We start from the raw sequence: 20,249 nt of genomic DNA, 5'->3' as shown, positions 1-20,249 counted from the left end.
GGATATTCGCCTTGAGCATCGTGTTCTTTTAAGAACTATCTATATGAGATCAAATTGACAACTGCAACTTGAAACTCGGAAACTCAGGGGGCAATGAGCTTATGCTAATGGAGGGGGAACAATTCAGAAAAGGAGGGTGAGAATGGTTGTGAAACTCAAAAAATGCCATCAACGTCACTGAATTGTACATGCAGAAATTACTGAATTGGTGTATGTTCTGCTGTGCATATTCTCAACAACAAAAATTAATAAAAATTTTAAAAGGAAATATCACCTATGAACAGCACGCATTTTTCCAGCCACCAAATTTTTAATTACCACCCTATTTTATTGACTTACTTATATATGAAGTCCTCATGGCCCTAGAAAATTTAACCCCAGTATAGATGGGGAACAGCCAAAAGCAAACATCATTGTGATGGTCAATAGTCAAGGGCAAATGTCACTGTAATGATCAAAACTAGACGCCGAAGACTGGACATGAAGAAAGCAAGGGGCTCAGAGAACAGAATTACGTCAAGTTTTAGAAGCATGCCTAGGGGTCTGGGGGAAAAACATGAAACTGAAACAGAGACACTCATGGAATAAAGGAATGTGTTCAGAGGTGTAGCAATAAACATTAAAATGGCAGCACAACATGATTTAAGTGTCATAGAACTGAGTGCTAATTCTGGATCTGTCAATAGTCCTCTAACCTTCATTCCCTGCCCAACTGACTGGAAAGAATGACACGCTGGCTTCAGCCAAGGACCAGTATCAAAAATAAATAAAAAAACAAGCTCCTCAAGTATGAATTATTTACATGCGTGATACATTTCAAGAAGGATGGCAGTGGTGGTGATGGAGAAGGGAGGATTACAAAATAATGAACACAAGTTTCAATATATCAAAGCCAAGTGTAGGCATTTCTCAAACTGAACTGAAGCTGTATCTCATTATTTAATAATTTGGGAACCAGGTTCTGACTACAGATTTTTAACTCCGTGACTTTGGGCAGCTCTATGAGAGACAAGTACGGGCAGACCCCGACTTACAACGAAACACTCTTATCATTTGCTTTTTGTTTTGTTTTGTAATCTTATCCTTGGTAATATGTACTACATACAATGTTGCAGTATGTAACTTGCTGATGTTATCATTCTCAGATGTTCACAGATCAGATTTATAAAGATACTGATAATAAAAGGCAATAAAAATTTTTAAAAAATGAAGTATTTGACCTCCTTCAAAACCAAGTTACAACGGAGTCGTCTGAATGGAATCCTGTTTTAAGTCGGGGACTACCTATACGGTGAAACCTGTGAGAGCTGGAACTCAGCGGGACTGCCTTGTTCTTCTGGATCTCGCAAGTTTTCTGCCCTTGACAGGTGCGGTCTTACCACTTTTCTATCACTCTCTATTAGTGGAATATATTTTAGTTTTCTTTCTCTGACAGGTTTCCATCTTACAGAGGCTCCAGCTTTCACAGGTTTTACTGAATTTTCACTTATTTACATTCCTTGTCCAAGATCTACTTTTCCAACTGACCCGTGCCTCGTCCAAAGCAGATGTTCAATGAACGATGAGTAAGGAAGTGATTATTAAAACAGGCATAGAACTAATTTAAGGTCAAATTATAGTCCGTCATAACCACCGTGTTCTGAGATGTACAAAGTGGAGCCACAGGTGACCAAGTGTCATCGTATATGACAGCCAGCAAGGTCAGGCTTCAGATGCACCAAGTAGTTAAAACAACATCTGGGGGATGAGAGTTCAGACAGACTGTCCTCTCGCGCAGTGCACACAAATATTTTAGTCAGAGTGAAAAGAAATCACCCTCCTCTCCTACGTGCAGTGACAGAGAAGATGGAAGCCATCACAAGACTAAAAGTATAGCTCCAATGTACTATAAATGCCTTGAGGACTTATTTTCAGAGAACATACATGTAGGCTAAGACCATTTTTAATTTACTGAAGGCCTACTGAATACCAGACATGCTGCTCTGACCTGCATAAAATAAAAGATCCTCAACTTCAGAGGCTGACCTTCAAGGGACTTCAATCTAATAAGGATGTAGGATGGGCAAGAAGAAAGAGAAACAGAATGCTCGCACAAACACAAGCTTAGTTGTTCAAGACACGGTAGAGAGCTAGCAAGAACGTTCTGTGTAAAGCGGCAACTTTGGTGCAATGTATGCACGGAGATTACCACTGTTAGACAAATCAGTCATTCAGGGAGCGTGCTGCTCAGGCACTCCTAAGGAGCTAGGTAAGGTCATGGGCACAGCGGTCGCGTTCACTCCACGTAGCCACATCTGCAGTTTCCATACAACCCACTTACATTGCTGAGCATTTTGCTGGCTTTCAAAGCATGGTCTAAAAACAACAAATTTGGGAGATCTGAAACTGGATCGTGCGTATTTTGAACGTCTTTCTTGTACTTCACCTATGAAAAGAACATGAAACAAAAGGCTATCTCGGAAAAGAAAGTATTATGCTTTTGCCTTATTGTTGTTATTATTTTTATTTAACATACCTTAAAGTACTGGAAACCCCGGCGGTGTAGTGGTTAAGAGCTACATCTGCTAACCAAAAAGGTCAGCAGTTCAAATCCACCAGGTGCTCCTTGGAAATCATATGGGGCAGCTCTACTCTGCCCTATATAGGGTCGTTATGAGTTGAAATCGACTCAACAGCAATAGGTTTGGTTTTAAGGTACTATTTTGGGAGCCCTGGCGGCACAATGGTTAAGCGTTTGGTTGCTAACCAAAAGGTCGGCAGTTCAAATCCACCAGCCCCTCCTTGTCTCCTCTATCCTATAAACCAATAGGGTCGCTATGAAATTGAAGAATGAATTTCCTGGTAGCCACTAGGTGGTGCTCATTTACTACTGAATGAGTTTTTTAAAAAAAAAAAAAAAGTTTTTTTTATTTCCAGGGACTTAAAAATATTTTGATAATCCCTTTTACATATTCAGAAAGGATGATGTTAACAAAATCAAGTAATTAGAAATATTTTGATAATCCTTTTTACATATTCAGAAAGAATGATGTTAACAAAATCAAGTAATTAAAAAATATTTTGATAATCCCGTTTACATATTCAGAAAGAACGATGTTAAGAGAATCAAGAAATTTTATCAGAATCTCTGCTTTCCAAAAGTAAAGGGAATACTAACTTTAGTCCTTAGAATACAATATTTCAGTTACATTTTGCGGTGATTTTAGGGCTTGTGGGGTTTTTCATCCTCTTGAAATACAAAGCTTTTTTTTCCTTAGCAACTGCTTTGGAAATCCTAATAATAACCGTCATGAAATATTAATGACTGCAAACATATCAAGCACGTACTATGCACTAGACACTTTTCTAAGCACTTTACATGTATTAAGTAACTTCCACAACAACCACAGGAATTAAGTATGTTAAGTATACCCATTTTACAGATGAAGAGAATGAGGCATGGAAAGGTGAATGTACAATATTAAGTTGTAAAGTAGAATTCAAATTCAAGCAATCTGATTCTAAATTTTGAGCTGTTAATACAATACTCTAAGTTTAGTAAGTATATTTCATCTCTAATTTCTTTACATTTTTACAAAAAACTAAAATAAACCGTTATGATAGTTCTACCCAGACCCAAAAACCCAGTCCCGTTGAGTCGATTCCGACTCATAGCAACCCTATACAACAGAGTAGAGCTGCCGCATAGTTTCCAAGGAGCGCCTGGCGGATTTGAACTGCCAACCTTTGAGTTAGCAGCTGTAGCACTTAGCCACTACGCCACCAGGGTTTCCATGATAATTCTAGCAGTCCTAAAAGACAGAAATACCCATTTCAATTGCTGGAAACAAAACAAAAGTTGGCTATTCAACACAATTAACAATGCCTCCTCAACATTAATGAAAGTAAAATACATTAATTCCCAAGGATATGACAGGAGTTGAAGGGTTTAGATGATTTAACAAACTAACAGTTCAACACTATTTAATTTCAATACTTAAAAAGTTACACTACATATATCCTTCAGTTACAGCAAAGTGATCACTTTTCTCCATATATGTGTTTATACTCTGCCTAATTGTAATAAGGGCTTGAAGCATTTTTTTTCTTGTAAAATGAAATTTGGTTATTTTAAAAAGAGAAAAGAAATCAAATGAAGAAGTATTTCACAGCATTTCCATAGCAATAAAAAAGAAATTGTAATCTATTATAATTTCTGAAAAATTCTTTATGATAAACTACCACATGCCAGGTAGTACTTTATAATAAACCCATTTCATGGCCATAATTGGAGCACTGGTGACACAGTGGTTAAGAGCTCTGCTGCTAACCAAGAGGTCGGCAGTTTAAATCCACCAGTCACTCCATGAATACCATGTGGGGCAGCTCTACTGTGTCCTATAGGGTCGCTGTGAGTCAGAATCAACTTGATGGCAAGGGGTTTGCTTTGGTTTATGGGCATAATTACAGGAGTTAACAATCGTGCTAGTCCTAATTTACAATAATACATACTCCTTTTCTGTAAAACTCTACAATCTATTTCTACTCTTGATCAGATATAATAATTTTCTTAGCAATACTATTTCTACTTATGAACTAATTAAGTAATCAGTACCATTAATAATGGAGCCCTGGTGGCACAGCAGTTAAGAGCTTGGCTGCTAACCGAAATGTTGGCAGTTTGAATCCACCAGCTACTCCTTGAAAATCCTGTAGGGCAGTTCTACTCTGTCTTATGGGGTCACTATGAGTTGGAATCGACTCAAGGGCACGGGTTTGGGTTTTTTGGGTTACCATTAATAGTAAATAACAATACAACATTTTTTTAAAAGCTCTGGGGAAATATGCATCAGTGTTTCCAATTACAAATTACTTGGAAATTATGTGGTCTTGATTAAAGCACTCTGCCATCGAGGTGGTTCCAACTCATAGTAACCCTATATGACAGGGTAGAACTGCCCCATTGGGTTTCCAAGCCTGCAATCTTTATAGCAGCAGACTGCCACATCTTTCTCCCATGGAGAGGTCGGTGGGTTTGAACTGTCAACCTTTCAGTTAGCAGCCAAGCGCTTAACCACTGCATTACCAGGGCTCCTTTTTGATCTTGATTAACTATCAGTAATTACAAAGCAGCCATCCTGAGAAAATAAGAATCAAAAGAAACTGAAAATAATTTTCTATCAATTACAAGTGATAAGACACAAAGTAACTTACGTTACTGGCTAGTGTGGCAGCAAGCTGACTTTGCCTAAAAGAAGCACTTTCAAGAGGATTATAATGATGTTTCTTGTCCTTCATTTCATTATCAAATTTCTCTTTGTATTTAACCTGTTACCAAAAAAAAAAGGTAAATTTAATAGCACATTTATCTTTAAGCTTTAAAAGTAACACATCTGAATTTTAATTCGATAAAATAAAACCAAACCCAGTGCCGTCAAGTCAATTCTGACTCACGGCGACCCTATAGGACAGAGTAGAACTGCCCCATAGAGTTTCCAAGGAGTGCCTGGCGGATTCGAACTGCCGACCCCTTTGGTTAGCAGCTATAGCACTTAACCACTACGCAACCAGGGTTTCCGATCAGATAAAAGCTATCTTAAAGGTGAAGTGGCAGTAAAGCTTAAATGCCTGGTATTATTTCCCCTATAGGGCTTAATTGGGCGTAAAATTAAAAAAAAAAAAAGCAAAACTATACTTGAACATTGATCATAAATGCAATTAGGCATGAACCCAAATCCCATTAAAAAGAGTTATGCACTAAAATATCAAGAATTTTAAATGTCGGTTTTCATTTCTGCATTCCTATAATCTATAATCAATTAGAAAATTGAGACCTCAAATCTCTTAAAGTCTGCCACAGTTAGAAAGAGGCTCTAGGCCCTGAAATTTAAATATGCATTTTCCTAAAGAAATTACTCCAAATAAAGAAGGGGACGTGGATTATATCATATTTTTTTGTTTTGTTTTGTTATTTCCCTTATCACATGTTTGTTTGAAATTTTATTTTTAGGGGTTAAATTTTCTGAAATTTTCTAGGTCTATTTAGCGTCATTTTATTCCTCTGCTCTAACTCTGTGGTTGTATTTACCAGCTGAACCATCTCCAGTAATCACTATGAATTGTTCTTCTTTTTTCTCAAGTAGCTTTAGGGCGATCAAAGAAAGGACTACCAGCTTACCCTGAAGAACTGTTGTCCCCATCAGTAAAGAAATAGACAGATGCATGTTGTGATAACTAATCAGGATATAAATACAAGTTATTTACACACTGAAAAATATCTAGTTCCTACATCCCACCACCCCTTTAATTGCTATACTCAGGGAAGAATGCAGAGACCTCAATGAAAAAAAGTAAGCTTTGTTCTCTTATACTTTTACAGTATTATAATTCTTACAATATTTTGTTTTCTTGCAACATTCTCATAATACACTTTTATTCATACATCTTAAGGCTCTGCTTTGCATAAGCTTTTATACAAAAGCAATTGAGTTTGCGTGTCTAGTGATGGAAAAATTGGCAATAGATATTGGTGATGGCTGCACGTATGACTGATGTAAACTGGTGTCACTGAATTGTACGCATGAAAAATGTTGAATTGACAAGTGTGTTATCTATATTTTCACAATAAGAAAAAAATAAAATTAGCAATTGGGAGATGGCTCACATTATCCATTCTAATTGAGCCTGTATCAGGGGACATGTGCCTGGTACTGAAGGGAGCTATGAAAATCTTGGTGAGAATACAACACTTGAAAAATATTTCAAGAGAGTTTATAGGAAGTATTTTCTGTGTGATTTCATTTGATCATCACTTTCTGATATTAACATTGCTTTACAAATTCTAGCAAAAGCTCATTTATTCTAATTAATTGGAAAGGCCTCTCTAAAGGAAAAGTCTGACTTTTTAAAATTATTTTTTGTCTTGTCAGGGACAGTATCACAGATGGAATAAATCTAGATCTTCTTCACAACTTTACAAAAAAAAAAAACCACAATTCCCATTGAGTCGACTCCAACTCATGGCGAACCCATGTGTTTCAGAGTAGAACCCCACTACACAGGATTTCAATGGCTGATTTTTGGAAACACATCACCAGACCTTTCTTCCAGGGCACCTTGGTGGATCCAAACCATCAACCTTTCAATAAGTAGCTGAGTGCTTAACTGTTTGCTCCACCCAGGGAATCCTACTTTACACAGTAGGTGGCACAAAAGCAAAGGCTGTCTCTAGCTGGTACACAATTCTACTCGCTTTGCACCCATACACCCGTCTGCCAATGGCACATTTTCCTGTATTTTAATCACTGGTTTTGTTTCTCTCCTAACTTTTCAGGGCCTCAAGGGAATTCATTCAATAATTAAAGCAGATTTTGTCTTAACTGACCTCCACTCCAATGATATCCTGACTCACGTTTCACCAATACTCTCACTTACTCGTTGATGGCCACAGTGCAGGTAACACCCCCAGCTGGCAGTACTTACATCTAATCAATTAATCCAGCTATGTGATGCTGGCTGGAGTCAAAGTTCTTTCAGATATTCCTGTTCTCCAACCTCAGGTACCATGAGTGCGTTAGTTGTGTTTTAACTGAATGGCAAAAAAAGATTGTATGATCTTTGAGTACAGACACCCCATCGGACTGTTTTGCTAACCTGTAATTTCCAGCACAATTACACTAGGAGCAGAGGTCAACAGGTGTTACCTGAAAGTTAAAATGACAAACTCTCATCTACTATGAAATCTGGCATTTACTCTATCCAAGTAAATATATAATTCTGAACAACTATAATCAATCCACATTGTAATGATTCATTCATTCCTTAATACATTAAACATCAAGCAGGAGTTGAGTGCCTAATATAGGGTAGACACAAGCACATGGAATGATGATATAAACACACTCCTTCAAGTATGGATTCAAACACTGGGTGGACTCGAATCTCAAGCCTTTTGGTTAGCAGCTGAGCACATTAATCAAACACATACTACCCCGCTCATTGTTAAATTGATTTGAACTATGTCCTTCTATTAGGTAGAAGGAAATGAGAAACAATAGTAAGAGCGAATGAGAAACAACAGAGAGAAAAATAATATATTGTATCTGTATTGCACTTTATAGTTCCCACAGGGCTTCACTCATTTATTCAAAAAATGCTTATTTAATGCATTTTTTGAGTGTCAGGTGGAGTCCCTGGATAGTGTAAATGGTTAACATTTGGCTGTTGACCACAAGCTTGGAGGTTAAAATCCACCCAGAGGTGCCTCAGAAGGAAGGCCTGGTGATGTGCTTCCAAAAAATCAGCCACTGAAAACCCTACGGAGCCCAGTTCGACTCTGAAATACACGGGCTCACCATGAGTCAGAACTGATTCAGCGCCAGATGGTTGGTTTGTAAGTGTCAGGTACTATGTGAAGACTGCTGTACTGAAGAGACTTAGGAATCAGATGATAACTATCATTAAATATTTGAAAAACCCACTGTCTTAGTGTTGATTCCAACTCATAGCGACCCTATAGAACAGAGCAGAACTGCCCCGTAGGGTTTCCAAGGCTATAAATCTTTACGGAAGCAGACTGTCATAGCTTTCTCCCGTGGGGTGGCTAGTGGGTTTGAACCCGTGATATTTTGGTTAGCAGCCAAGCACTTAACCGCTACGCCATTTGAAAAAAAAAAAAAAAAGGGAAAATAGTATTTGTGCTACTGCAGAAGGTAGATTTCGTATGGATGGATAAAAGTTACAGTCAACAAGATTTCTGCTGATTATAATGAAAATTTTCTTCCAGCTGAGCTACGCACTGGTAGAACTATCTTATGCTTAAACTTGTTCTTCCTACCGCCTCCAGTTTTCACCTGATGAATCCCTATGCGTCCTGCAGTTATTAGCCAAAATGCAGCTTCTTTTGGAAAGTCCTCTCTGAGCTCCCACACTAAATTGTTTACTGCCGATATACTTTGAAAGCAACCCAAGTTTACACTATCATACTTATCACATACAACTATAATTATTCGTAAAGCAGTCTGTCCTGTTAGTCTTCCCCATTAGACTGTAAGTATTATGAAGGCAGGGGCCAAGTCTGTGCTGTTCACCCTTGAGTACTTAGCCCTAGCATAATGCCTAATATATAATACCTGGTACAGTTGCTGTTTTGTTTGAATGAATAAATGCAGGGAGAATATTAAAAAGGGATATGTTCATTGAAAGGTAGACAACTTCCATGGTGTCTTCAAATTCTGACTTTTTCTTGTAATAGATTTTGATAATTTTTTTTTTTTAAGATTTCAAACACTTTCATACATTGAGCTACACACATGAAAATTTGAATTTTAAAACACCGTCTAACCTTTCTCCAGGTTATTTCTGTTGAGTGTGAGATTCATTATTTAAGAGTATATCTGTCATTTGTATACTTACATTGGATGTAATAATAAGGAAAGTATTACGAAATTTGTGTTAATCTAACCTTCAGTACTGACATGATTTGATTCAAAAGATGCCCAAGAAACAAGCAGAAGAGTTTCTCTCATTAACTAACCATAAAGTAAAATAATTGCATTATATAAACCAAGCATTTTCCAGGCACTGACACCCAATCGGTTCTTACCTATATTTATCAGTAAGGTTTTCACATAAATCAACTAGAAAATAACCATATGGTTTAAATAGGTCACATCTCCCACCTTCTGACTGCTTCACTAGGTATACATACACACACAACATCTTATTTTCAACCTACAGTTGAGAACATCTGAGTATCTGCCTCCTCAAGAACACCTCACGTCTCCTGAGAGACCACAGAAATGTTCTTCCCTAATTTTTTTTTTTTTTTTAAGGCTGGAGACCCAACCAGGAACAAAGTATCTCCTTTCCAGTTTTAAGACCATTTGAGAAAGCGAGAAACAGGTGTTAGGTGATTTTTCTGTGGTTTTAAGACATGATGCTACCTCTTACAAATAAATCAATTATTTTAGAAACAAACAAAAGGTTACTTGATCTATATGACTGACTTCATGAATTATGAATATCATACCTAAAAGTCCTGATGCCTGCCAGCTTTTTTTTTTTTTTTTTTTAATACAGGGTAGGTATATAGGATCAAATGTCTAAAAGTTTTCTAAAGAATATTAACAGATTAACAGGGCTTTCAGAGGACCACACCTGGACAAAACAAAGGAACTTTTATGCCACAATGACAGGACTAGCTCATCATAGCCACATCACTACAGACAGCAGTGTCTCAAATATCCAAAACCTGACTTCTAAATCCAGTAATTCAAAACTTCTACCAAGAGGAGTGCTGGGCTTCACAACGTCACCTCAACCTCAGACTCACAAAGAGCCAGCAAAGGCAGTAAAAACACAGGCCCTGAACTAAAACTTTTCATCAGAGCCATGTAAATCAATGTTAGGGAAAAAATGGAAAATATGATTGCTGTATCTTAATTATTAGTAAAAATTAAAAGTAAACAAATAGCACACTATCATATATCTCTAGGTATCAATTCCCTCTGACTTTTGGGAGAAATTGAATTAAAAGCTGTCAATATAGTATAAACAGATATTTTAAATTTAGAATTCAGCATAAACTCTAATTTTTAAAGTCCAAATTTTATACATAACAGTATCTCTACCCTTATCTTCATAACAAAATAACATCTTACTGACTTTGGACCAAATGTTAAGGATTCCGTGAAAGTTTAATATCTCTATCTATATATAAAAAAAAAAATTTTTTTTTTGACCGCTTTAATGTATTAAAAAGCAAAGATGTCAGTTTGAGGACTAAGGCGCACCTCTCCCAAGCCATGGTATTTTCAATCGCCTCATATGTGTGCAAAAGCTGGACAATGAATAAGAAAGACCGAAGAAGAACTGATGTGTTTAAATTATGGTGTTGGCAAAGAATGTTGAATATATCATGGACTACCAGAAGAAAGAACAAATCTGTCTCCGAAGAAGTACAGCCAGAATGCTCCTTAGAAGCAAGGATGGCGAGACTTTGTTTCACATGCTTTGGGCATGTTATCAGGAGAGACCAGTCCCTGGAAAAGGACATCTTGGTCAGTAAAGTAGAGGGTCAGCAAAAAAGAGGAAGACCCTCAATGAAATGTGGCTGCAACAATGGGCTCAAATATAGCAACGATTGTGAGGACGGCGGAGGGCCAGGCAGTGTTTTGTTCTGTTGTACTTAGGGTCGCTCAGAGTTGGAACAAACTTGACAGCACCTAACCACACATATGTAATATACATATATATAAATACATGGACATATAGATATTTGTTGAAGGCCTAATCTCTGCCATTCTGCAGAGATTACACACAAATAAACCCTGTCCCCATGGAGCATGCAGCGTGGTTAGTGAAGTAGGTATCTAAAACACACATGTGCATATGTATATGACTACTACAAATTGTGTTAAGAGCTATAAAGAAAAAGAACAGAGATAAAGGGGAGAAAAGAGACACGACTTAAATTGGCAATTCAGGGATGTGATATTTAAGCTGATACTTGGGTATGAGGAGGCTGGCAGATGGAGTGCTTGCCAGGAATGGAGAATGGGAGTTTATCCAAGTCAATTAATACTCCTTAAAATTTAAGGACAATGTTTATTATTAAATTTTTACCACAATTTAAATGTAGTTTTTAAATTTAAAACCTATTCTTATCAATATAGCAAATGTAATTTTAGAAAAAAAATACTAATTATTATCAACATACTGGTTTCCCTCAATATTATAAAACTAAACAAAGAATTCTATTCATCACTAATGTAGGCAAATTCCAAGTAATAAACTAAGATGATATATGAATACATTAACCAACTATCCACTCTTATAAGAATCTTTTAAGCTGATGACTTCAACAGTTACTATACTTACACTTGAGATAGTATTAAATGCGCCAATCTCTATCTCAACATGTGAGATTTTATTTTTTGTTGTTAAATTTTTGTTTAATTACCTGACCATTATTTTCTATACCTCCCAAATTTTAAAAGGGGAAGTTGCAGTTACGGGAACAAAGCTATTATACAAGTTAAGCTAAGAAGGGTTTGTATGTGTTTCCATTACCTTTGCAATCCCATAAAGCTAAGTTACAGGTAAAAAGTGAGAATTCTGTGCACTCAGTCTCTCGTTCTGTCTGCTCTTCAGGGCTCTCTTATCAACACAGACTGTGATCATGGCCTTGGCATTGCCTTCTCTCCTAACAATCCACCTGGTGCTATCCTGCTCTTTTCTCCCTGCATCCCGCCCCCAGTTTTCCTGTTTATTGCATTCTTAAATCATTTTTTTTTCTATTTATTTTTTTGCCTTTGAGTGTACCTGTACTCACAGTCTGTCACTGGTTTAAGAGTAAGAGAATACATGATCTTCAAAGTCATCAATGAAAACTAAAAAACTACAGTTTCTGCCCTGGTTTCTAGTTAGTACACCTGACAATACAAATGGAACACACCGAGTTTGTTCCAGAAGCTCTATTTATTCATCGGCTCAGTATTCCTCTTTTCTGATGAGTTTATACACTGTGAGATCAGGAAGGATGCCATTAAAAAAAATTATAGATATAACGTAACTTGCAAATTACAATCTGCTTGAACATCTGATCATTCAGTTGCTAAATAATTTGAGATTAAAAAAAAAAAAATTCTGCCTAAAAGCTTTTGTAAGATTTTGGTGACTGAATTTGAAAAGGAAAAAAAAAAGGAAGAGTCAAATATCAAAAGTGTCTTCTAAGGACTCTGAAAAAGGACAGTGACAGGTGAATCCAAAGGCCCCGCTCTGTGCATGACTTCATCGTAAATGTTGACTAGAGCACATTTTTACTGTACGATTCAGTGACATTAATCACATTCATCTTGCTCTTCAACCATCACCACCATCCGTTTCCAAATTTGTCCATCACCCTTAACAGAGACTCAATGTCCCCTAGGCAATGACTGCTCCTTTTCCCTTTCCTCCTGCCCCTGAGAACCATTAATAAACTTTGGTCTCTATACACTTACCTATTCTAGATTTCATTTAAGTGGGATCATATAATACTTGTCCTTTTGTGATGAACGTATTCCACTCAGCGTGTTAACAGGTAGCATGTACCAGGACGTTTCTCTTTTCGGCAGAGTAATACTCTACTCTATGTATGTAACATATTTTGTTTATCCATTTATCTGTTGATGGGCATTTAGGTTGTTTCCACCTTTTGGTTGTTAATAGTGCTGTAATGAATATTGGTGTACGAGTCTCTGTTTGCATTTCAGTTATTTAGGGCTTATATCTAGGATTGGAAACCCTGGTTAAGTGCTACTGCTGCTAACAAAGAGGTCGGCAGTTTGATTCCATCAGCTGCTCTTTGGAAACTCTATGGGACAATTCTACTCTGTCCTGTGGGGTTGCTACGAGTTGGAATTGACTCGACGGCAACAGGTATGGTTTTGGTTTTACCTAGGAGTGGAATTTCTGGGTCATACAGTAATATTATGTTTAATTCCATGAGGAACAGCAACTGTACCATTTTACAATCCCACCAGCAATGAATGAGGCTTCCTACTATTTCTTTTATAGAACACGTTGTTCCTGCTCGGCTCAATAAGTAACGGCCCGTAGTCAAAATCAGTACAACACTGACCCATTTATTATCACACAGCATATAAACTTCTCCCAAGTTCCTGTTTATGGCCCATTTCCCCAGCTACGGAGGCTCTGCTGTCCAACCTCTCTCCTCCTCTGTTATTCCCGATCTTTATTTGGGGTCTTCCCCTTGAGCAGGGTTTTCTTGCCCTTTGAATCCAAGCTAGTAGCTCTACTCTCGTTCCAGCATAAAACCTTTCTAGCTACACAACCCTCGCTGTTTTCCTCCTCTTCCCACATTAACAGGACATAGAACATGATGGGTGTAGATGAGAATCTGCGTTTACTTTACCTGCATTTCCCTTTCTACTACTGAATTTGAGTATCTTTATATGTTTATTGTCTACTTAGGTTTGCTCTTCCATGAATGGTCTATTCATCTCATTTGCCCATGTTAGCCTTTTTTCTTTTCAACTTTAAAAAGCTTTTGTATATTATTAAAACAGTCTCATCATACACACTACAAACATTTCCCAAATATTTATAAGATGACTGCTTTTCATTTTTCATATTTTAAAAAACTACTTAGACACTTCCTTTTCCATGTAAACTTTAATTTGTTTATTCAAATACTTAATTTTATTTCAAGTTTTAAAAGCCTGTTTGGATTCTAATTGAAAATGCATGGAATTTTTTTTTAATTAATTTTGGAAAAATTAACATTTTCATGATAGTAAGACTCCCCAGCCAAGAGCATAGTATGTCTTCTCATTTGTTCAGATCTCGTTTTATGGTCTTCAGTAAGATTTTATAGTTTTCATCATTTATCTCTCTCCATTTTAAAACGTAATTCAATTAACTTGGCAACTTAAGGACTGGATATTGTCCAAGTTGAAAACACTATCAGTATATAAGAATTACTGTTTGATCTCATTTTCATTGACTTTGTAAATGTTATCTTTTTCCGTTGAAAGAGTTTTTAATTTTCATATAGTAAAATATGCCTAACCTTTTGTAGCTTCCTGGTCTCTGGTCTTGTTTAAGAAAAATTCTGCTGTCCTTGTACAGTATAGATAGTCCCCTGGATTTTCTTTTAAGGTTTTTAAATTATTTTATTGTTTATACTCAAGTCTTTAATTCATCTGGAATTCATTTTTGTATATGGTTTAAGATTTGGGTCCAATTTTATTCCTACCCTGATAGATGGCCAGTTATGTCAGCACCATTTATTAAATAATCCAACCGTTTCCCAATGATTTGAACCAACACTTTTATCATTTATTAAATTCTTATGCATACTGGAATCTATCTCAGGATTCCCTATTCTATCCTACTGATCATTTTATCTCTCACTATACCAATTCCATATTGATTTAATTTCAGCAGTTTTATATTATGTTTTGGTAACTTGTAACTTCAGTTCCCCTTCACTGGTCTTCATTTCCATACTTGCAAAAGGCTATTCTCAGGCATTTCCTATACATACAAACTCTAAGATCATTTTACCCATATTAAGAAAGAAGAAGAAAAAAAAAAAAACCCTGTGGTTTCTAACTGAAATTACATGACAGTAGTATATTAATTTTGGAATAATTAAGATGTCTATGCCATGGAGACTCTCAGCCAAAAACACAAGTTTTTTAATTTTTTCAGATCTTGTTTTTATGCTCTTGTTAATATTTTATAGTTTTCTTTATCTTCATCGCCCCAGTTTTATTTTGTGATTAAGTAAAGCACTTAAAACTTAGGAAAACTGATATTTTTATTACTAAGCTTAAACTTATATGTGTATGTATGAGTGTATATGTATGCATGTGGAAAAGAGATAACAGAAACACAATTATTTGGTACGACTATTGCTGAATTCTAGAAATCCAGAGAAATGTGACAATATGGCCAAACTCATTGAAAAAGCTTAAAATTTAGGACCAGAGAAAACTTTGCCTTATGCTTAAAATTAGGCTTTTTTTCCTTTACTGAAATTTATAATTATTGCAATTCTGTCTGAAATGGTTTTAGAAACGGTATCTTTGCATTTATTTATTTTTTACAATTAAAGATATTATCTAAAATGAAATACTATTTTCCTATGCTTCTAGGAACAAAATCTCTGAATATAGTCATTGTGGAATCACCACTACAATCTTACTTGACTAGAAAGTTTAGAAGCTTCCACAGCATGTTCAAAATCTGGTCTTCCAATTACAGCGGGCTCCTTATTCATTTCTCCTTGTCCTTTCTTGTATTCTGCCTAAAATGGAAAAATAAAGGAATGTTGAATATTTCTACTTTCCAATGAAAAATCACATTGTCATTAGTTAAAATAAAGCATAATAGACCCTCAACCCCCCAAAAAATATTCCTTACAACTCAAGAAATACTAAACAACCACTGATTACTAAAAGCACAAATTATAGTGTGTTTATTTGAAAGAATTAAACATCTTATAATAAAATAATGGCTAATTTAGAGTTCATGTGCCCAGTCATTAACATTCTTATATTTATATACGTTTAACACTGGGGAAAATATGGGAATAGTCTGGATAATTGAGACCTGGTATTTTGCATATAGATAGCTTTTATAACTTTGTTTATTCCCAAGAACTGCTCTGACCATGCCTGATTAACCTGTAGTCGAGTTTAGTAATATAATAATTTTTAAGGTTGAGTTTAACTTACATGACTCAAATATTTGGCTCAAATTAGATTTTCGTTTTTAACCAGGGTTTTATTTATATTTGGAGCCCTGGTGGCGTAGCGGTTAAGAGCTCGGCTGCTAACCAAAGGGTCAGCAGTTCAAATCCACCAGACACTCCTTGGAAACCCTACGCGGCAGTTTTACTCTGTCCTATAGGGTCGCTATGAGTCAGAATCGACTCTGTGGCAACAGGTTTATTTTTTTTTTTAGGTGCCACTGAGTCAATTTCAACTCATAGGTACCTCAGATGACAGAGTAGAACTGCCCCATAGGGTTTTCTAGGCTGTAAACTTCAGGAGAGCAAATCACCAGGTCTTTTTCCCACAGAGCTGCTGGGCGGGCTCTACCCACCAACCTTTCAGTTAGCAACGAAACGCTTAACTGTTGTACCACCAGGACCCCTTTACATTAAAGTAATGTAGTATTATAAGTAACAAGGGTGTCTTAGAGAAGATAAAAGCAAGTCATGACTTGAAGGAAATGTGCAAGGGTAAGTGGTACTGAAAGAGGATCTCCACAATCAACAGCAACAAGATGGAAACAAGTGAACTTCTTTGGGACATCGTGAGTTGAGGTAAGAGATAATAATGGGGCCAGATGACTGACAACCTTGACTATAACCCTATACCTGAAGCATACTTATTTCTCCAAAACTATATCATTAACCATAGTCAAGTTGAGTCCGGGCAATTTCTACATATGCAATTTACATAGTCAACAGATGATTCAGAGAAAAAATTGAGATGTCATTAATTCCAATTAATTAACCACACTAATTAAAATAACCACCCAACTACCAAACCCCTGCTTTGCCTCCTACAAAAACAAGAAATCTTTTCTATTCAAGATTAGGAAAGAGAAATTACATTGCTTATGATCTTGGATATCTGGGTTGCCATCTTGATATCTGGTCTATCAAGTTCCGCGCTATACATGTGGGTGTCCCGCATATCTTTTCGGTAAGAAATCTGATCAAAGAGACCATTTTGATTTAAAAAAAAGAAAAAGAAAGAAATTAGTAATTTCAAATTGCTATTAGTCTTAATATCCATAAAATGATTTATCCTTGACATGATCATCAATTAGAAAGCATATTCATCTTAAGTTGTTTAAGTTTTTACGTATAACATTATTTGGATAGATACGTTAACTCTCTGTACTACACCTAAGACCTACCGACATTATTACATTTGAGCTGAAGGCCAAGACCTCAGCACAAAACGAATCTTAAAGGCTTTTACATATAGCACCTTCTTACACATCTTTTTGTACAAGTGTGTTTGTGTATCACATAGAGAATATCTTCACCAAGGACTTCAACTTTGTCATCACACATTCTCCATTCCCACTGAACGCAGGGTAAGTCCCCATGCACAAATACAGAAAATTACTTCCAAAGAGGAGGGAGGAAACCCTGGTGGCGTAGTGGTTAAGTGCTACGGCTGCTAACCAAAAGGTCAGCAGTTCGAATCCAACAGGTGCTCCTTAGAAACTCTATGGGGCAGTTCTACTCTGTCCTATAGGGTCGCTATGAGTCGGAATCAGCTCGACAGCAATGGGTTAAGAGGAGGGAGTAACATGCTATAATGTTACATCTCTCACCCTCTCAACTACACCCTTCTCCGTTTTCTGACTGGACTCTACAGAAGGTCACATTTAGGAGGCCTAGTCGTGGGTACTGATAGTTTTTGGAAGGACATGATTCTCCCAAAATAAAAGCAATTACATTAAGGAACATTCTTTGTCTGGTTGCATGTTAAAACCAAAAACCAAACTCTTGGCCATTGAGTCAATTCCAACTCATAGCGACCCTACAGGACAGAGTAGAACTGACCCATAGGGTTTCCAAGGAACAGCTGGTGAATTCAAACTGCTGACCTTTTGGTTAGCAACCAAACACTTAACTGCTGGCACCACCAGGGCTCTGAATGCATGTTAGGCATAATCAAACCAAAGTGTAGCAAAAACAGGGATTTAAAGGGAAAAATATATAAAAATTTGCCAAATGTACTTTAATCACAATGGTCATTTAGATTAACTTGAGTGGTAAGTGGGAGGAGAGACCAAAGTGAACTTATTTAACATCCAATGGTCAACATCTCACCAGTGCATCCATTTCTTCTCTACTATCTGAGATTAGTCATGAGCTGAGGCAATATCTAGCTATTTTCTAGATGCAATTTCATTTGGCAGTATTACCAGAGGCTTGGCCAACTTGTCTGTTACGTTATATTCCATTAAAATTACAACACAAAGTGCGTGGAAATGGTCATTTTAAAAACCTGGCTTCAGAGCATGATGCATTTAATCAATGACACTAAATTACTGGGGGGGAAAACAATCTCCATTGCTGTTGAGTCAATTCATAACAACCTTATAGGACACAGAAGAACTGCCCCAATAATTTACAGCCTTGCCCCAAAGGTTGCCAAGGCTGTCAATCTTTAAAGAAGCAAACTGTCACATCTTTCTTCTGCAGAGTGGCTGGTGGGTTCAAATTGCTGACCTTTTTGTCAGCAGCCCAATGCTTAACCATTGGTCCACCAGGGCTCCTTCACTGAACTATACATGTGAAAATTGTTGAACTGGCAAATGTTTTATTACATGTATTTTACCACAATTAAAAAAAAACTAGCTTCATTTTTTCAAAGCATAGAAAGGAACACAGAAACGTATGATTGGACAGTTGTATAAGATGCACCTTTTGTACAAAAACAAGTATTTCTAATGTTGATGCAAACTTTCTGCCATAGTATCATTTGGGGGTACTTCTTTGAAATTTAGATTCCCGAGGTCCATCCCTGACCTTCTATAACAGAATTTCTGTGAATGGGACTCAAGAATCTGCATTCTAATGGATTTCCCAGTTGACTGCTACAAGCCAGTGGTCTATACAATACTCCTATACCTTGTTATTTTCCTTTCAACCTGTAGTTCTTTCTTCTTTCAAAACTAGTATCAGAGCTAAGAATGATATTAATATTTCTAGAGGCTCCCTAGGCATTACTGTATTTCAATGGAACCTTTGCAAACACTTCCAGCTACTCTTTTAACCACTTGCATTTACCTCAACACCAAGGTTATTTTTTAAACTACACTTATAATCACCAATCTGTCCAAGTGAACACAGCTTAAACACAATTAGTATAATTTCAGCAAGAACATCTGTTTTTTATGGCATTTATATTTTTATAAGCTTTATCTTAAAAAGTAATTTTGGGTAGGTTTTGTACACACAAGTAGCAAAAGAAATTTAAAAATGAGCTGAAACGAGTTATTTTGTTGGATAAATGTTAAACCTTTAAGGATTTAAAATAGGCCAATTTCATTGGTTTCAAAAAGCAAGACAGTCAGCTGCAAATGATGGCCAATCAACCTTAGCCTACACTGGGTTAAACACAGGCTATGAAAACAAAAACTGGCTCTCAGGTGAAAACAAACCAGAATTATTACCCACCTACATTTTTTTTTTTTTTACAGGCTGCTCCTAAGTTACGCCATTCATATGAAAACCACAGGGGGGAATGTCTTTTTGTTTAGAAAAGAATGAGAGGAAAAAATGGAAACCCTTACTTTTTGAAAAGAACTGCAACCTTTCAGAAATCTACACTTTACATCGGTTACCTAATTATATGCTGCTCAGCCTAATGACTGCGTGGAGAGGTGAACTGCACAAAGGCACACGAGCAGGACATTGAATAGGGCCCCATCATCCATGTAAATTGCAAATTAGAGGCCGGCATATGTGACTCAAAACAAATATTAAGATTGACATGAGGTGGAAATTCAAACAAGAGGACACCACAGAGCCACACAGGAGAAAAGCATGGGAGCCTGGTTACTAGTCAGATGTTCTAGAATATCACTGCTTGGGGATATTCTGCAGGAAGGGGGCTTACATTGGGAGAAATTCAAGGGTAACAAGTTCCTGATTTTCATAGCCTGCAAGGACGCTTGAATACACAAGTCACGGCAACATGGCTCCCTGAGTATACTACTCATCT

At 36.7% G+C, this 20,249-nt stretch overlaps 1 protein-coding gene across 3 annotated transcripts in view; it reads right to left on the bottom strand.

The window, feature by feature from the left end:
- NEBL (nebulette) overlaps positions 1–20,249 on the bottom strand; it is a 430,048-nt gene that overhangs the window by 72,528 nt on the left and 337,271 nt on the right. Inside the window, exons 9-12 of one of the 3 annotated variants that reach the window (XM_049881881.1) lie at positions 17,112–17,213; positions 15,695–15,796; positions 5,194–5,307; positions 2,321–2,425 (exon numbers count right to left, since the gene is read on the bottom strand). The exons of the other annotated variants lie outside the window; for them this stretch is intronic. Coding sequence (XP_049737838.1) covers positions 2,321–2,425; positions 5,194–5,307; positions 15,695–15,796; positions 17,112–17,213 — 423 coding nt within the window. The remainder of the gene's footprint in view (positions 1–2,320; positions 2,426–5,193; positions 5,308–15,694; positions 15,797–17,111; positions 17,214–20,249) is intronic. 3 annotated transcript variants of the gene reach the window in all.

The sequence above is a fragment of the Elephas maximus genome, chromosome 4 (genome assembly GCF_024166365.1).
Source record: "Elephas maximus indicus isolate mEleMax1 chromosome 4, mEleMax1 primary haplotype, whole genome shotgun sequence".
Classification (NCBI taxonomy): domain Eukaryota; kingdom Metazoa; phylum Chordata; class Mammalia; order Proboscidea; family Elephantidae; genus Elephas; species Elephas maximus.
The sequence above is the reverse complement of the archived record's forward strand: the minus strand, read 5'-3'. Positions and strand labels throughout refer to the sequence as shown.